This window comes from Caloenas nicobarica, chromosome 4, assembly GCF_036013445.1.
Source record: "Caloenas nicobarica isolate bCalNic1 chromosome 4, bCalNic1.hap1, whole genome shotgun sequence".
NCBI classification, from domain to species: Eukaryota; Metazoa; Chordata; class Aves; order Columbiformes; family Columbidae; genus Caloenas; species Caloenas nicobarica.
Genome location: NC_088248.1, coordinates 20400234 through 20420478, shown reverse-complemented (window position 1 = coordinate 20420478; position 20245 = coordinate 20400234). Strand labels below are relative to the sequence as shown.

Genomic DNA, 20245 nt, shown 5'->3' with positions numbered 1-20245 from the left:
CTTTGTTTCGAATCAGAGTAGAGCAGCAAAAATGGATTTCTGGCATCTTTTATTTAATATGATCTAGATTGGAGGAAATGTGTAAATTATTGACAAAAATATGCATCAGAAAAATAATTATTGTAAAGGTCACTGATACAGAAAATGTCTCTGGTTCCCTTCCTATATCTTCCATTTAAAAAAATGCAGAAACTTTTTTTTTTTTTTTGCAAATCGTTGGAAGTTTCATTGTATCAACAACATAAAGGGCTGTTGCCCAGTATTCCCTTATGTTTTATCTTAGTTCTGTTCTGATTCAGCAATCCTCCAGGACTGGGCTATTTATTTCCTTCTCAGTCACATTTTATTCTTCCAGATGTTGTGTTGCAGCATCTCGATAATGGCCAGGAGATGTTCACAAGGATCTCATCTTTCCCTTTTGAAAAAGTCAAGGCTACTTTATAGAACTGTGGTGCTGTGTGTTGAAACAGTTGCTTTTTGCTGTATAATGTAGAAATTAAGTTGCTTTCACTCTAAAAAGCAGACAGTATTCTGTTTAAAATCTTTGAGAGGGCTGAAGCACTCTTCAGAGAAGCTGCTTCTTAAAAGTTCTGGATTGTGATAGTCTTAAATTAAAAAAAAACCAAAAAAACAAAAAAAACAACAAACAAACCCAAAGAAACCCAACCAACCAAACAAAAAAACCCCAAAACAAAACAAAAAACTCCACAAAAACAAACAGGTAAGCAGGCAAAATTGTGTAAGATCGAGAGCTGTTAGCAATCCCTTCTATTTGCAGAGACATCTTTGCTGCTATTTTTGGAAGGGATTAAAGAGAAGCATCTCACTTTTGCCATTTCTCTGTGTCAGCACTGGAGTTTGACAAGAAAAACCCATAAGGCCCAGAAACTGCTTGCTTGAGTCCGTTTGCAAAAAGGGGAAATTTCCCCAAAGTGCACATGATAGAAGACACGAATTCAGACTGAAGTAACTGTTAGCACATGGGATCCCTGTGTTGCTAGAAAGCTGCCTATCTCTTCTACCTGAAGCACTGCTTTAGGACAATTTAGCATTTCCAGTAACGTTAATAGCTGGAGCTGGAAAAGTTCTAACAGGAGAAGCATATATCCCAAAGCGTTAAGATGTGTCTCCTCCAAAAAGCTTGTACAGGGCTGGCTGAGCAGTGTGACTGATAATCAAGAGCTAGAGTGCACCCTCGTACATGTTGCTTGACTTTATAAGGACTCTTGTGAGGCATCTTCTTCCCTCATGCTATTTTCATTATCTCTGCTCCACTGCTTAGAGGTTCGAACGATTTATCATCTGAATTAAAAGGCAATAGCAAATACCTGCTGTTTTGCCTTTGTCTCATGTGATAGGCATGCTGCATTATCCCAATAGGAGTTTAAGATGATAAAACATCAAGTGAGATAGAAGGCAGACTGAAATGGTTATATCCTCATTAAACTTACAGCACCCTTGGCTGTTATGATGTATTTGTGCTCTGTTACAAGCCTCAAATGAACAGTTTGAAAGTAAACGAATAAAAAACATACTATAGGATAGAGAGCTGTTCGTGACTGTGTTACGGATTTAGAAGCTTTCACTATTCCTATGAAAATTGTGTGTGTGTGAGAGAAATACAAACTTCCTGGATATTTTAAGAGTTGTTGTCTTTGCCCTTTGGTGTGAGTTCAGAGCTCTAAGAGTATGGTTTGTGATGGAGAGAGCATCCAAAGCTAAGGCTATACGTCGCACCATAATAAGGTCAGATACTACTCTGTTCTGGTTGAGCTGAGTGTCAGTCAGAGGCCAAATAAATCCAGCTGACATGGCACCAGCTGGATTCATGCTGTTTGAAGTAAAACTTATACAGGTTTTGATGAGCCAGGGGAAGCAGAGTTGGCACACTGTTGACAGCTGAGTGTAGGGCCTTGCTTCATTTAACTAGATACATTAGTCACTGCAGAGAACACTTTAAGACATGTTAGAAGACATTGTCACTGCAGCGCATTGAAAAGTATTAGCAGAGCTTAGCAACGCATCTGGCCGTGATCAAATATTCCTCTTAAATTAAAAGCATGCTTAGGTATTCTGCTCAGCCTGTTCTTAGGTAGCTAATAATGGAGCTGGATCCTCTTGCTCTATTTTGAGGATGTCTTATTGAATCATGTATAGAGTGATGTGACTAATTTCTGGAACAGAAGTCCCTGTGCATCAGCTGTTCACTGTGGTTTTCCTGGGCGTAAGATAGGACTTTTTATGTTGAAAGACACTGATCATTCTTTTCGGCATATCAAAGAACAAATGTACTGTAGGCTTTTCTATTGAAAAAAAAATAATAGAACAAGTGGCTTTAATCTCTATTTCCATCATTACATCTGCATAAGACTCACTGATGCTAATGGGACTTGTAGCAACATAGATAAAAGACAGTCACACTGTCAATGAGATACAGAGCAAAACAAAAGAGGGCACACCACAGAAGTAGGAGGGTTCATCCCTGTAGGGGCAGCCCGCAAGCACGTCACTCAGCCTGCTTGGAGTAAGCTGTTGGTGTGCAAAGCTGCGGCTCTCCGGAGTGAAGTACCTGACAGTGGCTAATGCAGTGGCTGTGCACACTTGCTGAACACCAAACTTAGTTGCTGCCCAGATGGATCTTTTCAGAGAAAAGAGAGTTCAGTCTCTGCATCTGCTCTGCCATAGGCGCACATGTGAAGTCTGGGATGGAAGACACCCATCAGGACAGTTCAAAAGCACCCAGGCTCTGGGATTGGGAAGGAATAGGAGGGACTCTGGGCTGCGCTAGAACTCTCAACTGTAGGCACCACAGGGGTAAGCTGAAACCAGCAGGCTCACCTCAAATCATAGAAAAGGGGTGAGGGAACAGTGCAAAAGGGTTGAAAAGGCAGAATTGTGGAATTCTGTGGAGATTAAGAAAGGAAAAGGAAAAATAGCAAGTAATGTGTTTTCCAAAGTATGCAGAAATATATGGTAAAGGACAACATTAGCAAAGAGCAATACATTGAGTCCTCACAACTGTTCACAAATGATAACATTGCCTTTGTGAACAGAAGAGGAATGATGTTCTGGAGGTGGACCCTGAGACAAAGGTGTTAACTGAGTGGTCCAATACAGAACACAGAATTACTTATTTCCATGTAAGCCACAGTGTTGATAAAGCCAGCATAACATACAGTTAGCTTTGTTCCTTGACAGATTATGAGAGTATTTTGTCAAAAATACTGTTTGCGTTCTATCCAAATTCTATCCATGGACACTTGAAAAGTGTAGAAAAAAAGCAGCAGGCACACTGGCACCCATAATTGCTTTGACCTAGGTTCAGATATTAGGGATTTTAATTTTTATCTTTAATTTTGCTGTTTAAAATAAGTATGGATTGTCTTTATTAGTGTAACATACAGATTGAATGTTCAAAGAAAGAAATTAAGAATTTATCGTGGAAGGCTTCTTTAAAAGGAAAATTGTACAAAGAATGGTTTTGGTCAGCCCTTTTCCTAGGATCCCACCTAAACACAATTCTTGTACCTCTCTTGCTATCCAGGCTCAAGAAACTCAATATTGCCTTTTGACACACAGGTCAGAAGGCAGGTTGTCTGTTAAATTAAGTGACTGCTGCTGTCTTTGCTGGAGTGACGTTAGAGCTGTACCCTTCTCATTTTACCTGAGGCTGTGTGATATTACCTTTACTGCCCTAGTCTCTTTATGATCTGACAGCATTTTCATTCTTGAAAAAACAACATACCTGGGACACGTGCTTCTGAAAAAGCACTGTGTTGTAATCTGCTATATTTGGATATTTATTTCACAGAGCAAAATGGAGAGTTATCTTTTCATCCCGAACATTCATAGTAAATAGAAAAACAAAAATCTTATCAGTATTATCCAAAGGAAGGACTCCTGAGCGTATGCAAATGAAAGTAAGTTCAGAGAGATTAAAGAGGTATAGTCAAAGTATACATAACTCTACTTGCAGAGCAGCTATCAAGACTACAATAGAATAGATAGGCAATTATTTGAAGGTAGCCTTGCTGCTCTGGTAGGAAAGTGAGTGCTCAACTTAGAGCGCTTGAGTAGAACTTTGCTGTAGGCAGGTAGTTCCTAGTTGACTGAACAAGGTACGAGGTAATTTTTTCACAGGAATGTAGGTGTGAGCCTTTAAATAAAAAGAACTGCTGTTGACTTCAAAACTGAATCACCAGCACTGATGAATTTTTGAATAAGTCAATTTACCAGCATTTAGAACTATTTTAGAATAGTTAATTCTTTCAAAAAAATAGCATGTGCCCTTTCTATTTGTGCCTGTTTCATTATAGATAATGAAGCAGGACTGAAAAACCCGTGAACACCATGGAGACACTATTTTGTCAGTGTTGCATTGTGACATCTTTGTGATCTCTTCTTTGCTGCTTTATTTTTTTATATCCTCTATTTTTTTTCTTTTCATTTCTGTTTGGTGTGTATGCTCATTTTAGTGATAGTATACCTCATCTCATAAGTTATTTAATCTTGTGAATACTACTCTGAGGCACCTAGCAGTCTTAGTAATGTACCGGCCACCGAGTCTTTGTGCTTCCCATGTTGATTGTAGAATGCGATAAATATATTGCAAGCACTTAGCTGTTTTGATGAAATAGATTTATGCTATATAGTTTCACTTTGTCAAAATACCTACATGTTGGCTTTCTTTGCTGTTTAAATGCTCTTCTATTTGTTCCCAACTTCCCCTGTTTAACAGCAGACAAACCCAGGGAGCACTGAATGAATCGGATGATCCCGAAACAGGCTGTCTAACTGATAACAAGCCAACTTCTCGACACTTCTATCCTGTCGCCTTGCTGCTTGTCAGCTCACACTTGCTGGTTGTGTGGCTTATTTTAAGTCTTGCTTTGCTATTAGCCAAATATCAATAAACTTTATTCGTGTTCCTTTCTTTTCTACAAACAGCAACAAACTAACTTTAGTAAAAGGAATTATGCTGTATTATTTCTACAATCTCAGACCCCAAGGATTCGTCTTTAAGATACAAATGTCTGAAATGTACTATGTTTTCGTTAACTTTTTCTGAACTCTAAGAAGTATACTATGCATTGAGTGAATTGATTTGCTCTTTCTGTTCATGGTAAAGCTTTCCCACTGTAATTAGCTCAAAGAAAGACCACTTACAATGCTGTCGCTGTATACAAGAAGATGTGAAATCCTGAATGCTTGAATCCCTCTTTCCAGAGTCATTAGTCTGAAAAAAAATTTAAAAAAAAAAAAGAAAAAAAATTGCACAACGCAGACTAACCCCTAGACAAATATTACAGGGGGGGTGGTTTGTGAGATTTAACTTCCATTGTGTTACTTTCACGGTTATTAGCTGATGGGATCTTTTTTGTTTAACAAATGATTATTACTTTGCTACAACTAACCCTTTTCTGTCAACTAACTAAATGGAATAGAGTAAGTTCTGTTTTGTAATGAAATTAACCTGTTTGTAATTGTTGCTTTAGTTGCTTTTGCTTTCAAGACACTTTTCTATTCTTTTTAACTGAGTCCTGTTTATGTCTTGATGCACCACTTTGGCACTTGTGACTTTTGTACTGTATGTGAACAAACATCCTTCCTTTATAAAGCAGAGAGTTGGACTGGGCTGTTTGAAAAGCCATTCTTTTTCTGTTTGTTTGGGTTTTTTTTTTCATTGCAAAGCTGAACATACAGGAAATGAAGCAGAGATGAAACTTTCCTTCACAAATCTCTAGGGCCAGACTTAATAAAATGCCTTATTCCTAGAATACCCATTTTTAGGGCAATGTGTACTCTCACATATATAGTTAACAATTTGAAAAAAGTATGAGAAAGTTTAAAAGGCAAATATATTTCTGGAATTAGAATAAAATGTATCATTAGAGTATTTACATTTTTTAACTAAACTTTAAACCTCAAGGGCAAGTATATTAGGGGAAAAAAAAATCTTATCACCTATTTCTGAGGGCAATAAATGTACTGGGCCTGGCCTTGGATTTAATTTTGTAAGATGTATCATCACTTGTGGAAAACAAATATGTAGAGTTGAATCTTTGTTATTTTTACTTCAACTGTTGCTGAAACTCTGCAATGAACAAATAAAGCATATTTATTTATTCTGTGTTTCATGAAGTTGTACTTTTTCCCCCTTTCGCTAGAGAAGGATGCCGCATAGAGAATGTACTGAAGAATGTCAGATGCAGAAAGTATGCATTCAACATGATACAGCTGATGGCTTTCCCAAAGTACTACAGACCTCCAGAAGGGACATATGGAAAAGCCGACACCTAATTTAAACAAAAATGTAATCAGGAACTTATATCACGCTAATTAGTGCATATAAAAATGGCTCTCTATGACTTATTAATTGGGAATGTGTAACCAGTCGAGGTGTTATTTTTATCAGGTTTTATCATTTTACATTAAAAAAACCCTCCAGTTAGTTGTTATGAAATATCATGAAAAAGCAATGGACTGAATATCCTCAAAACCAAATATATTCAACTCTTCTTGGTGAAGCTGAAGCTTAGTATGACTCATAAGCCAGCTGGAATTAGTTTTTTGAGTAGTTTGATTGAAGATTAAAAAGGGAAATGTCATTTGCTATAGGAATGCAGTTAGCAATCTGGAAGGTGGCATTCTGACTCTGAACCAAAACCCGAGATTTGATTTAAGGGGTCTCTTACTATTGGAAATAGTGTTTTCTGGAACCAGCATAGCACCAAGGTCTTGATCACTAATGTTTAAATCCTTCACAGAAGGGTTTATGAAAGATGTTAATCTTAAAATTATATTTAGCCCAGGTATTGATATTTACATATAGCTTCTTTACGTAAGCATGGTAACTTCTTAATATGGTTTTAGTGATTACAGTCTGTAATTTCAATTATTACATTCTGGTTCCTTGCAGTTAATTTGGATATATCATTCCTGGTTTTATGTGCCACCACCAAATACCACTTATTTCACTTTCACAAAAATCACATTGAAATCAGGGGGATTAATTCTTCAAGTAAGGTGACCTGAATTTGATCTGTCTTGTTCCTGTTTACTGTAAGCCCTTAAAACTAAATTTTCTTTAGTGGTTGGGAAAATGAGTTGTATATACAGGAGTTAATGTATCTTTAGGCTATAAAAATATGTATGTTTTTACAGAGCCTAAGATAAGTGTTATAATTATGAGTAACCTGCTGTATTAGGACTAGTTAGCCGCTGCAGCTGATTTATATTGCATTTGTAATGCTGTATGCAGACACACCAGGATGAACTATCAGCTTTAAAAATGAATGTTAATCCTTCTGCCAGCTTGTGTTAGTCCTGAAATTTGTCTTGCAAATGACTTTTGTGTTTTCTAATTGTATCTATTTATTGCCTTCTCCTGCCTCTCAGACAGAAATGCAGTTAAAAAAACCCCAAGTGTTAACTGGTTACTGACCTTTATGTAATGCATTCATTTTGAGAAAAAAAAAAACTCTAGAGCAGAAGTGTGAGAATTTTACCCCAATGAAACTGCGCTGGGAATGTGGGCATCTGTAGGAAATTGTAATTGTCACAGATAAAGAAGTTAATGTTTGCTCGCTCCTATGGAAGTCCAAGAAATCTTGATGCACCATAAGTTATAATTTGTTCTTTTTATTCCATTAGTGCCCATTACTGGGTATAAATCTGTAACTGTACTATTAAAAATACATATTTAAAAGCCTGATCCTGCAAACTATAATTGGGTAATTACATGAAAATTATCTGTAATGTGAATAAAACTAAACTCATCTTGTATGTTTGCAAGACCAGGCTTTGGGGCATGTAGGAGAACATCAAGAAGGGATCCTTGTTCCAATGCTCATTGACTTCAGTGAAGTCAGGAGTTCACCTATACAATATATTTACCTAACTAATTGGAACTTTTTTCCAAAGTAAATTAGGTAATTTAAATAGTATTTTTGTGCATTTGTTGTTTGTTTATATTATATAATGTGCTATCATGAGTGACTTCTTTGTTCTTCTGGAATGTATTAGTCCAACAGCAGATGTCAGGAGAGTTGGTGTTGCATCATAGATAAGCTCAGGCAGATAATGTATTAGCTTGGGTTTTTTTTGCTGTCATGTACCAGTAGAAGTAGGTGCTAGTCACTGGGTGGATGGATGCATGCATTAATTTGGGTTTGGGTGTTTTACTATTACATAACTGATCTGTACAAAACTTGTTTGTGACTTTATAGAATGCAAATCTTCCTAAGTAATGTTTTGTTCTGTCAGACTATCACAGTAGCTCTCACTGTCTACCATGTGTATTGTTAGCTTAAAGAGATTACATGTACAGCTTAGAAATAGTGCTAAATTCCTCATGCATCTCTGAAATAATTCCACACATACACAGCAGAGAATGCTGGCCTTCCTATAGTAATTCTGAAACAATCTGTAAAAGTCTATGTGGGGATGATATTCACTCGTGGGTACCACAGGTTCCTGTAGTTAGTTCTTAATCTCATAGGCATTCTATCAATTTCAAAATAAGAAATTCTATCCATTTCCTTCTTATCAGGAAAATAGTCTTTCAAGATATTATCCCTCAGCATTTTATTCCAAAATGCTGTAGGTGACTATCGTGTTACCTCGATATTTAAGATGTTTTCCACATTGAAACTACGTTTTTGGAGCAGCAAAAAAAAAGGTGTTTGATTGCTGTCCTTTATGTTCTAAGAGCCACTCCCAGTATGTTCTTGTGAAATTAAATAATCTATTATTTGTTAAAGATAATTAAGAAAAAAAAACAACTGTATGCTGCAGTGAAACTTCATTGGGCTTGGGCCATTACAGAAGAGTCGGCTGGGTTTTGTGCTAAGCAAAGCCAAACTTTTTGATGCCAGTGTTTTCATGGGAACATCTTTTTGTAGGTCACGAGACCCTTGTAAAACCCACTGACACGGTTCCAAGTGTCCTTGCAGAGCCTTATTGCTTCAGTACCGAAACAGGCTCAAATGTTTCCTTGTTTGGTGGCTACCTGCTGTGCGCTCCTGTGGTCCATACAGGCAAAGACCATGTCATCAAAACTGAGCTGTCTGCTCAGCGTGGACTCGTAACTAGTGGTTTTTCTGGTTTGCCTTTTGTGAGGAAACAGAGGGCGTTTTGCTGCACATTGGTAGTTATGTTACTTGGAATACATTCAGTCTTTGTAGAAGCCGCTTCAAGCCCCGCGCATTATTTGGATGACTAACAGGGGACTTACATCATCCCTTAGGTCTTGCACATATTTTTGTAGTTCACTGTGAATATCAGAGGGGTAAAGTTAAGCAAATTTTCATGAGAAAGCTACAGCATTTGTTTTGCAAAGAATTAAGGGAAACCCATTGATCTTGGTGGTGAATTCACAGAAAACGTTCCGTATCTGCTCTCTTAAAACTTTTGTAAGCTATAAAATAACTTGCTTTGAGGGGAGGGCATTTCTCAAGGGTTAGAGGACGAGCATTCAAAGATACATCTGGCATCTAAAGCCAAATTGTGTCTTACGGAAGATATTATTTGTAGAAATAAGATCTGCCTCAAGGAATCCTGAAGTAAGGGCTTCTAGCTTTGAATATTTGTACAATGCTTATTTGGGGTTTTGTACCACAGACTAGTGTCTAAATAGAGAGCTAGACTAAAATCCTTAAAAAACATATGGAAAGGAGAGTTAAAGTAACTTTTTCTCAGAGGTTATGTAATGTGTTACAAAACTTAACATGCATAGGCCTGAAATTATTAAGCAGGCAGGTCTTTTTTTCTGAAGTCTTCTTGTGGGGAATTTCAAATATGTTCTAATTAATGTTTATACTTTGGCTTTTACAGAGCAATTAGGAAATGGAAATTTTTAATGGTGTTATCTGATTTTTGTCTATGTGAAGCTGTGCATTTTGATGGAATACTAGCTATGTATGTGTTATATAGAACAAATAATTTAGGAGGACAGTTGCAACAAAATATTAACTGAGAAAGAGCCTTAATTGACTCCTTTGCAATGTTAATTTTTGTATTGTCTGAATTTTGGCATCACGTAAGTGAAATAAGGAAATTAACAGACACTTTCTAAATCAATCCATCCTGATGCAAATGCACTTATTTGCAGTGAAATAAAATGTAATGGTATTCTAAATCATGAATAGTAATTCAGGTATAAAGAAGTGCAACTTATCATTTTGAAGACCACTATATAATATGCCTATGGTGAGCTTCAGAAAATAAGCTTATTTTTCTTTATACTTTAAACACAAGTTCCAGGAAATTGTATGATCCACTTATTTGAAAAAAGCTGAAAATCCACTGAACATCAACTGGTGTAATAAAGAAAGAAATCACATTTAAAACTATGCAGCAAAATTACTTCCGTGAATTAATGTATGTTACTAGTTAACAGTCTTAAAGGTATATTGTGTCAGTTGGCTATGGTGTAAACCTGAAACCAGTGATATCTGTATTTATGCTTTTTTATTGTAAAGAAATACACTGTGCAGGCAATGCCATGAGACATGAATTTGCATCTTGCTTTTCACTTATTTGTCTTAAAAGCAGATGCTTACAATCAAAGTGTTTTAATTTACCATTCTTCAAAACACGAACTTACATTGTAAATTGCATGGCTTAACAAAAAAATCACACAGCTTTTTTTAAAAACATAAAATTCTCAGACTTCAGTCTCTAGAACATTGTCTTTTTCCTTAATCATGCAACACATTGACTGTTGTGTTGCTAGAGCATTCAGTTTTACACTGAAGCACTCAAACATTTGTTTGCTCTTTCTCTCGTAGCATCTACTGAATAAGTAGTATAACAGCAATTTCAGCATGATACTCATGATCCAAGATTACAAACTTGCCTTTGCTCAAATAAGCATGAAACTTAATACTTCAGTATAAATAAAATAGAAGACACTTGTGAACCAATCTATCCGTATTTCAACGAGCTGAAACATAAAGCATGGGGTTTGCATGCTGGCAGGGGGAAAGAGTAATGGTGGAAAGCTGAGTGAGATAATGGAGTGCCCTGGACCTGTGGGGTTTGGAGTGGTGAGATTTGGCCCATACTACTCTTACTTAGATCTCTAACTACTGGAAGTGGTGTTTTGTACTCGCCCCATGCATGCAAAGTACTTTGGAAGTTTTCAGCACTTTTGTTTTCCTTCTGAGTACTCTGGCTTTAAATTTTCTAAAATCCCAAGTTACTTTGGTACTTGTTTACATTTTGTGTAGCTGTTCCTTGTAATGTTCCTATCTCACACTCTGGAGCACATGTATAAGAAGCATTAACAGGACTTGAGTCCATTTTGTGTGTGTGTGTTTGGAGAAATGAAGCACAACTGTAGCAATTAAACTCTTTTTATATTTCAGGACTTAGCATTTTTGTTTCATTGCTGTCTGTAAGCCATGTCCATTGTACACTGTGTGTATATTTTTATTTAAATAAATGTGGTGTTTATTTTTTATGTTTCTGACTTTTTGGTTTGTTATTCATTTTTCATTTTCATTACGATGGCATCACCCAGAGGGCAAATTGTGTGTGGTGCTGAGAGTGGGTTCCCTGCTAAAGGAGTCAGTGGAAGCCCACCCACAGGTCTCATCACTGCTCGGAGCAAGTATTTAAGAAAAGCTCCGATACGACAGTAAAAAGCCTGCAATGGCCATAAATTAATTGTTCATATTGTTCCTGGTCTTACTACGACTTTCATCTCAGAACCAGGTGGGTCCTGCATTTTCTAATTAAAACCAAACAAGACATTCACATACACATGGAAGCCTCTTTCACATAACTATTGATCTGTAGAGAGTTATTCAGTGTAACAGAGGTGGAATCAACATCTTTCAGAATGAAGACTATTAAAAAGGCCACATGGTATGTTTGGGCTGGTATTTTGTCTTCACCATCCTAATGCAGAATTCTAGACCTTTGGAAATATGTAAGGCTTGCTTCTGTGCTTTTTTGGTTTTGAGCTGTTGTTGATAACTAGATTTATTTTATGATCTGTCATTGCAATAAAAGGTAAGTTCTCCATGGTTGGCTGAAGTGTAGCAAATAGACCTTCTTTTGGGAATATAATAAAATGTGGCTCACCTCCTGTATTATTAGTACTGTGTTTAGAAGCTTGTTGCATAATTTACTCTCTCTGTTTATATGTTAGTATGTTTAGTTGTTTTACTGTGATAAATTCAGTGAGATCTTAATTACCTGCGAGGTTCTTGATAACCTTTAGAAAGCACTAGGAACTAATGGTTATTATGGTAATAAGTTATAAAGCTGTTAGCATTTAGCCTAGAATTTTGCCTCTTACTAATAAAAGTGATGGTCTTGAAAAATACGTTGTCTCATTTTGCATGCTTACAGATTTTATCTTCTGTGTCAACTGGGAACTACTTTTTTCTCATAACAATGTAAGAGAGAAAAGGAGAAAAAAACCCCTACAACTGTAATGAGATTATAAAGTAGGATGATAGTAAAAGTGTATTTTCATCAACTTCCCTTCCGAAATTACTTTGGGGCATTTTTAAGTAGAATTATGACCTAATGTTTTTGAACCATAATCTGCGGTGGTCTGCACCGGGCTGTCCATTCTTGGCGCAGAGCATATATTTACAGAAATGCTGCTTCTGCTTGGCAAGTCAGTGGGAGCTCTGCTGCGTACTTACTGTTGGGTCTTGTGTGGATCTCGGCCTTCAGTAGGGCTGTGACAACTGTTGTTAATAGAATTAAGGGCAATAAGGTTCTAGATTCTAACAGGACTGCACACTGCTTGCTTTGCCCAAATAAACAGACCCTATGCATTTCTGCGTAGGCTGTCCAAGTACAGTACTAACCCAGTACAGTACTAACCCAGTACATAAATGAGAAGTATACTTGCTCTGATGCAGGAAAGATTTTTGGCATTGGAGAAGATGCAAACTACTTCTAAATAAACTGGCATAAGAAGCTGAAGAGTCGCTGAGGATTTTTTTAATATGTGTATATGTATGTATACATGTGCATATTATATTTACACTTAAATATTTTTTTTATTATAGGAAAAGGCAGTTAAATAACAGTTAAAAAATATAACATTTCTAGCAGATGAATACAGTTTTGCTATTGGAATGTTGCACAAAGGTTCAGATGAACAAAGCTTTAGCAGGGCCTGTAGTCTGTCTGGTGGCATATGTTGCCTCTAATGGTAAAAGTTACTTCTGGGGAAAAAACAGGAGGAGAGAGAGAAAAGGAAAAGGGAAGATGTTTCCCAGACTGAGTCTGCCATTCCTGTCAGGAGCCATAAGGGCTCAAGCCTTGGCTGGTTGTTCCTGCTCATAACGCTGTCAGCACAGCCCACAGCCGGCCTTGGTCGGGACAGTTCTGTCTGCTGACAGGTTGTCAGGCTTTGTGTATCTGTGTCTTTGGGTCTGCAGTGTAAACCAAAGGCTACAACCTGCAGGAAGGAAAGGGTGAATTCTGTGCCAGTGGCAATGTGTTCCCCTAGGAGCATGCCCTAACAGTTCTGGGCAGGTGTAAGGCTGTGAGAATGACAGCATAAGAACAAGGGCAAGATACTGCCATGTTTTATCTTTCCCCAGCAAAGTGCATGTGGATATCCATTTTTCATGCAAGAATAATTTCTGATTGCTGTAACTTACAGGACAAAGGAGTTTAAGCTGCTGACTTGAACAGAATTAGAACAACTGTCATCCACAAGCACTGATTGCCACAGCAGAATTCGCCCCTGGGGTGATACCGCTCCTTAGAGATTTTCTCTCAGTATAAAGCTTAACACATTTTGAAACAGAGGAAAGTTTAAGGTCTGATCCTGAAGTCGTTATTCACAAGTGAAGGATCAGAAACGGGATACTTCAGGTGAGAAACTGACTCTGAGGACCCAATTTTGAGAGAGGATTCGGAAGCATTCACATTCCTGGGCTTTGGCTCAGAACTATGAATGGCAAAAAAAATTTGTTCGTACAAGGCCCTGTACAGGAGAGCTTGTTCATGGTCTCTGAATACTCTTTTAGTACACATAAAATGTGATGGCAGTTTCCTGTGAGTTATTGTAATTAAGATAACTTGCACACAAAAGCAAATATTTGCCTTTAATGTGGTCTCTTTAAAAGGGATATGTGCAGTAAAAGATTCAGAAGCATCTGAATAGGGTCTGGTTTTGTTAGTGAGACATTGGTTTCCAACCTGTTTCGGCAATTATGAAAGAAAAAAAATACACTGCATAGATAACACCTTAATTCTGTTTTCTCTGGTGCTAATTAAATCAGAGTAGGATAAATCACAGTAGAGTCTCAACACTTTGAATTTAGTTTCTCTTTGGTATGGTGGGGGGTAAGGGAAAGGATAGAGAAGCCAACGTTAAGGAAATATCATTGGCTCTTAGTAGTTTTCAAACAGGACCCAAACATCAGGGAATAGTGACAAAGAATGTGTTAGAAGGATGTTCATAAATTGGGTAATCTCCCATTTCCTTCCAGAGAGGGCTCACATTTTTCCCTAGTCTTCGTTTTATCACTGAGGTACCTATAGAAGCTTTTCTTGTTGCCCTTAAAATCTCTGGCCAGATTTAATTCCATCAGGGCTTTAGCTTTCCTAATCTGATACCTGCCTTCTTGGACAATTTCTCTGTATTCCTCCTGGGCTACCTATCCTTGCTTCCACCCTCTGTAGGCTTCCTTTTGAGTTAGAGTTTGTCCAGGAGATAAACAGATGCAATAAAATCAGGGAACAGACTGATCTCCAACTAGGCAAGGACAGATAAGGAAGGTCATACCTTAACCTAAGCTCTGCATTTTAGAGTGCATTCAACATTCACCTCAGATATGCTTGGAGGTGGAATACTTTGTTGCTTCGTGACCGTGGTAGCAGCTATGATGGAAATAGACTACCAGATTATCACCATAAATATGAAAAATGTCTTTGAACCAATGACAGGATTGCTTAAGAGCAGTGGTTGATCAGCCAAGCAGGTGTCATGTACGTACATTCTCATACAGGCAAAATAATTTTGCGGAGAAATGGTCATGTCACTTTCTATACTCTTGCAAAGGGACCAAGACACTGCCTGAGAAAGTAAGAAGTGAGTACAAGAATGCATCCAGGCAAACTTTCTTATGATTTATAAGCGTTGTGTCTCTGTATTTCACATCCAAAGATTAGAACACCTTTGAGAGGTTGATTACAAGGCCTGATATAAACAGAAAGTTCTTGCTTGTTTAGATAAGTTAAATATTTACACTATTCTACAGGAGCTTTTGATGCAAACTGAGCTAATTTTCACCCTGAAAATAGAACAAAACTCAAAAAACCTAAACCAACCAAACAAAACTGACAAAATAAACAAAACCAAACAAAAACCCCTCACAAAATACCATTAAGTAATATTAAGTAGTGCTCTCAACAGCTACCTTTACCTTCTTATGATACACCACCTCCATGCTTCGTTGAAACAGAGGGATTTTTTTTTTAAAAAAAGGTAAAAAACAGAGGGCTTTTACTTTTGTAATATCAATATGGGCAAAAGAAGCGAGCATTTCATATGAGTGGAAAGTAGCAGCTGTTAGCAGGTTTTTTTGTGTGAATCCAGTCAGTGTGCTTAGCTATAAAATGCTGATAAAAGTTAGTTTAAAAAAATGTGAAGCAGACAGTTTATGTGTTTATGGGAATAGTTAATGGACATCAGCAGGGAAAATGTGCTCCCACACTTTTAAAAAATCAACAGGAAAGCAGTACACACAATGCAATTGCCTTTTGCATTAAACTTAAGTCAAATCAGTTTTTACAAGCACACAGGCCAGAGCTCTGGCACTTAATTTCTTTTGATCTTGTGCCTGCTAGAGTTTGTTTCCCACTGTGCTAGTGTGCAGTTTATTTTTAACGGATAGTTTGTTTGGACATCATTAAAAAGAAAATATTATGACTTCTAGCAGTACTAAGGCACTAAAATGTCTGTCAAGTTACTAACTATCTGCATACACACCCACCAAAATAACCATTCACACAAAGGGGAATTTTAGAATTAAGAAAAATGCCCGATAGTTTTCTTCAAGAGCATGAGGCAGACTGTATACCTGATACTGACTTATGCAAGGCCAGCATCAGAGAGAACTCACTGATTTCTATGCTTAAGGTGCAACTTCCAGTTACCATGTTTAAGTGTCTGGAAAAATAGACTGCTATGAAGTGCCAGGTTTCGAAGGGAAACTCTTGTGACCGAGTCAGTGGATTTAACTTGTAATTACAATGATGCTAACTCAGAATTATCCTTTCCTATGATTAGTGCCCTGAAAGACACATTTCCTAATTATGGATTATTTTTCCAGCTGACTACTGCTTAGAGTTGGTATGAGTGTCTTCTATACAGATAATGCACATCTCTAGGACTAGGGTTTTCATGCGACTTAATTTTTTTTCTGTGATGAGCATCATAAAATGCTTTAAATATTTTAATTAGTGATCATACTGTGATTATACTTTACTAGATTTTTTTTTTTAACACTTAAAAAACTAGTAGTTCAGTGCTATTTAGTGATGGGCCTGTGAACAGGTCTTTGTTCTTGTGTGTTCCACTTGCAGCAGCCAAATCCACCTTTGAATCCTTGCATCAGTTTGAGCACCAAGGGTTTAAAGATCTCCAAAGGCTGATGGATTATAAAAGCTGTCATAATCCTGTGGCCTGCTGATACCCTGACCTTTTTGTTTTGCTCTACTCCCTCCTGGCTTTTTTTAAATTAATGATTAATGATCTGTTCAAGAAGATATGAGTTCACATTCTCAGAAAGGATGGTGTTACAAAAGATAGCCAGATAGTGAGAAGTGCCTTCTGTGAATAGATAACTCTGAGTCTGAACCCGAATCATCCATCTTTCAATAAAACCCAAGCCCTGTCAGAATAGGAGAGAGATGACACCACTTGAATCTTTTTGTACCTCGTTTTGGTCTGCCAGAATTTTTTACAATCTAGCTGCTTACTTTTGTTTCTTGTTTGTTGTAATGACTTGGGAATGTGGATGGAGAACTGGGTTAGGAGAACAACTGTATGAGCTTTGCCCTTTGAGCACTTGCAGAACTGCTCAATAGAGTACTCTTGAAATGCAGGCTCAGGGAATGTTATGTGCAAGTCGTTCTGCTAGGGGACACCTCCAAATCAGGGATCAGATTCACCAAGAGAAAATCCTGCATGACAGCTTTGCTTTTGATATGCCCATCCAATTGCAAATGTAGAGCACTTCCGTAAAATGTAGGCTCTTTCGATCACTTTGGATTTTATTCCACAGTAGGGATAATATGGCAGATTAGCCTTTCCAGATGTAGGCTATGTGAAGTAGAACACCTGCTTCTCTAAGGCCTGAAAAATTTGTTTTAACATCAGTTTTCAGGAAACTTTGTTAAGAAGGCAAAGTTATGGTGTGGATTCCAGCGAGAGAACCAAAGCCTTGAACCCATAAGAAAATTATTCTAAAGATGAGCCACAAAGATCTGAAACTACCCATCCAATCTTCTGCAGGATAATCAAACGCAGTTCAGGAAATGTCAGGTATAATTTCCATTTACCCTCTTCAAAATGTGCATTTATTTTATCTATCAGGAATAGAGCACATTTTCTTCTGACTTCTCTGTTCCATTTCTTTAACTCAGGTTTGCATCTTGCATCCAAGGAGGGATGAATATAGATAAACTTCACATTTGTGGGTGCACACTTCACACTTCATTTACCCTTTAGTAGAAAATTACTTGGTCCTCCAATAAAGTTTCAAAGTGACATAGGCTGTAAGAACCAAGTGTGCACCCACAAATATGGAGTTAATCTACACTTATGAAACACAAATAGAACAATAAATATGACAACAGGAAAACAAAAAAAAAAAAGCTTGGTAAATAACATTCTTACAATGGTATTTGTAACACAACACAACCCAGGATTTTGGTGAAGTCTTTATGTAAATTTTAAAATCAGTTAATTGAGCAAATAATTTATTAATTTGGAACACAAGGTATGTCACTCTTCAGTATTCAGGTTTTGTCCTATATTTTGTTTTGGAAGGTATGGTGTGTCTTTTTTTTTTTTTTTTCTTTTTTTTCCTTTTTTTCCAGGAGGGCAGGGGGCTAAGGGAAGGTTGCAGGTGGGAGATAACTGTTACGGTTTTTCTGGGAGACTCCCTATTTTCAATTTGTGATATGGCCATGGGTGAGTGCAGAATTTATACCTAATGTACCTATTCAGGGAAAAAAACCCTATCTTATTACAAATGAAATCAGGTATTAAACAAATTTTAAAAAACTTGAAGTATCCGGGGTGTTGGCATTTTCGATCGGTATGCTTAAAAGTTAAAATCTAGAATAGCAAGCTCAGCCCTCTTCAGTGGTAGTAAAGACTTTTTTTTTTTTCCATTTCGACAGTTTCCTCAGTCATTTTCTCCCAGTGCGCTGCTCAGTACAAGACTACATTTGACAAAGAAATGTGTCATAATGTCTACTATTAATGTAATGTATTATTGAAACACCAAAATGAAGATGAATAGCAATTAAGGCAACTTAAACTCTAGTTCAGCACACAAGGTAGACATGAAGTGGGTTATATCTATTCCTATTTTAAGCAGCTGGATGTTCGTACTTACCTTTGCTTTCTTAAAGCAATCCATGTCACAGGAGCTTGACCTTGGAGTGTCGGCGGGTGTGTTAAACTTCTCTATTGCTTTGTCTGGTATTTGCTACAGTTTTTATTGGCTGATAATTTTCCTCCTCTTCCACTGTCTAGAAAAGGACATAAAGCAAAAGGGCAAAAGTATAAGGAGATCAGTGTATTGCACAGTAATATATATTTTTCTTCATAACTATGTATAAATATTTTCTGCACCACTGGGAATACGGAGACATCACACATTTTTCTCTTTGCCTTATCTTATAGCAAATTACTGTCATTGTGATGATGTGTTCTTGAGGGTGAGATGTAGACTTCAGCAGTGAAAATACTACTGATCACAGTTTTCCAAGTTGCTAACTGTATTGAGATTTTGCAAATGATGCAAGATCTGATATATTGCCATCACAGTTCTGAGACTGCAATCTCAATCTAATAATACTTTATTTTGTTTGATCAGCTGAAGGAATTGCGATGAATTCCACACATCGATATATGTTTTCCAAAAGAAAACTAGATGTTTGCATTTCTTTCATTGATAAATTAGGTATCATTAAGACTGTCAAATTTTTAACTGACTTGGTTTGTATAAGCTCAATCTTTTCTTTATTCTACTTCCATATTCATTTGCTTTTTCTTTTCCCTGCAGAGAACTTTATATCAGGTTATTTATATCTGAACTTATCACAACAAAGAGAACAAGACAAACAATAGTCTAAAAAGATGGATATGGGAAAAAAAGTTGTTCATTTGTTCTGCGTCATGTCAGATCCTACCACAACTGATAGAGAGGGTTGTTATACAGCAATGATAAAATCAAGAAAGCGTATTTGTGAAGGTATTCTACTGTTACAATTACAATAAACCAAACAATACCATGATCAAATCAATATAACAATAATTTGTTGCTGGTCCGAAGTTAAATCATAAAATTATTTGACCATTGGTCTTATATACTATTCTTCACCAGCCATGGCTTTTTATTCAGTGTTGACTCCCGAATCCAAATCATTTAGCATAAGAAATACAAGCTGAAGCTTGACCAGCTTCGGATAAGGGAAGTAGCGCTGTGCAGCTTTGCACAGATCACGTTCATGTGAGGTGATCCCTACCTTTAGGACAGGCAATTCAAAGTTGAATATAAATAGTCGAGGGGGTTATGTATGTTAAAGCGGAGGCTGAGGCATGGGTTTATGTCACCTAACTGTTATTGAATTTTAGTCTAGTTGTCATTTACATTCCCAGGAGAGAAATGGCCACAGCCAGAGATCTCTTAAATCCAACTGTTTAAGGAGTGTGTGGAGTGTCCTCTAAAGATGCTGATCTCTCTAATTAGGAAGGGACAAGATGGGGAGTTCTGAGAAATAATTTAGATTAGAGACCTACAGTCAAACTTAGGGTATCTGAATCAGTCACAGCAGGTGCCAGCTGTCAGTGTTGTTCAGAGGAAAAAAAAAAAAAAAGCTGTTGTTAAAAAAGCAAGGAGAAGCCTAAGATGTATTAGAGAAGGTATTTCCAAGAATCCTTAAAGTATGGAAAAGCAAGATAAAAACTGTTTGAAGAAAGTGAGTCTGAATTATGTTGCCAATCTGCAAAAATTCAGTACCAAAA

At 37.1% G+C, this 20245-nt stretch overlaps 1 protein-coding gene across 10 annotated transcripts in view; it reads left to right on the top strand.

Moving 5' to 3' along the window:
* The window catches only part of INPP4B (inositol polyphosphate-4-phosphatase type II B), a 310888-nt gene extending 299478 nt beyond the window's left edge, over positions 1-11410 (top strand). For all 10 annotated transcript variants that reach the window (XM_065633318.1, XM_065633317.1, XM_065633315.1 and 7 more), the window contains one exon: positions 6168-11410. In XM_065633318.1, the coding sequence (XP_065489390.1) occupies positions 6168-6300 (133 nt within the window). In that variant the 3' untranslated portion in view covers positions 6301-11410. The remainder of the gene's footprint in view (positions 1-6167) is intronic.
* The last annotated feature ends 8835 nt before the right edge of the window (positions 11411-20245 follow it).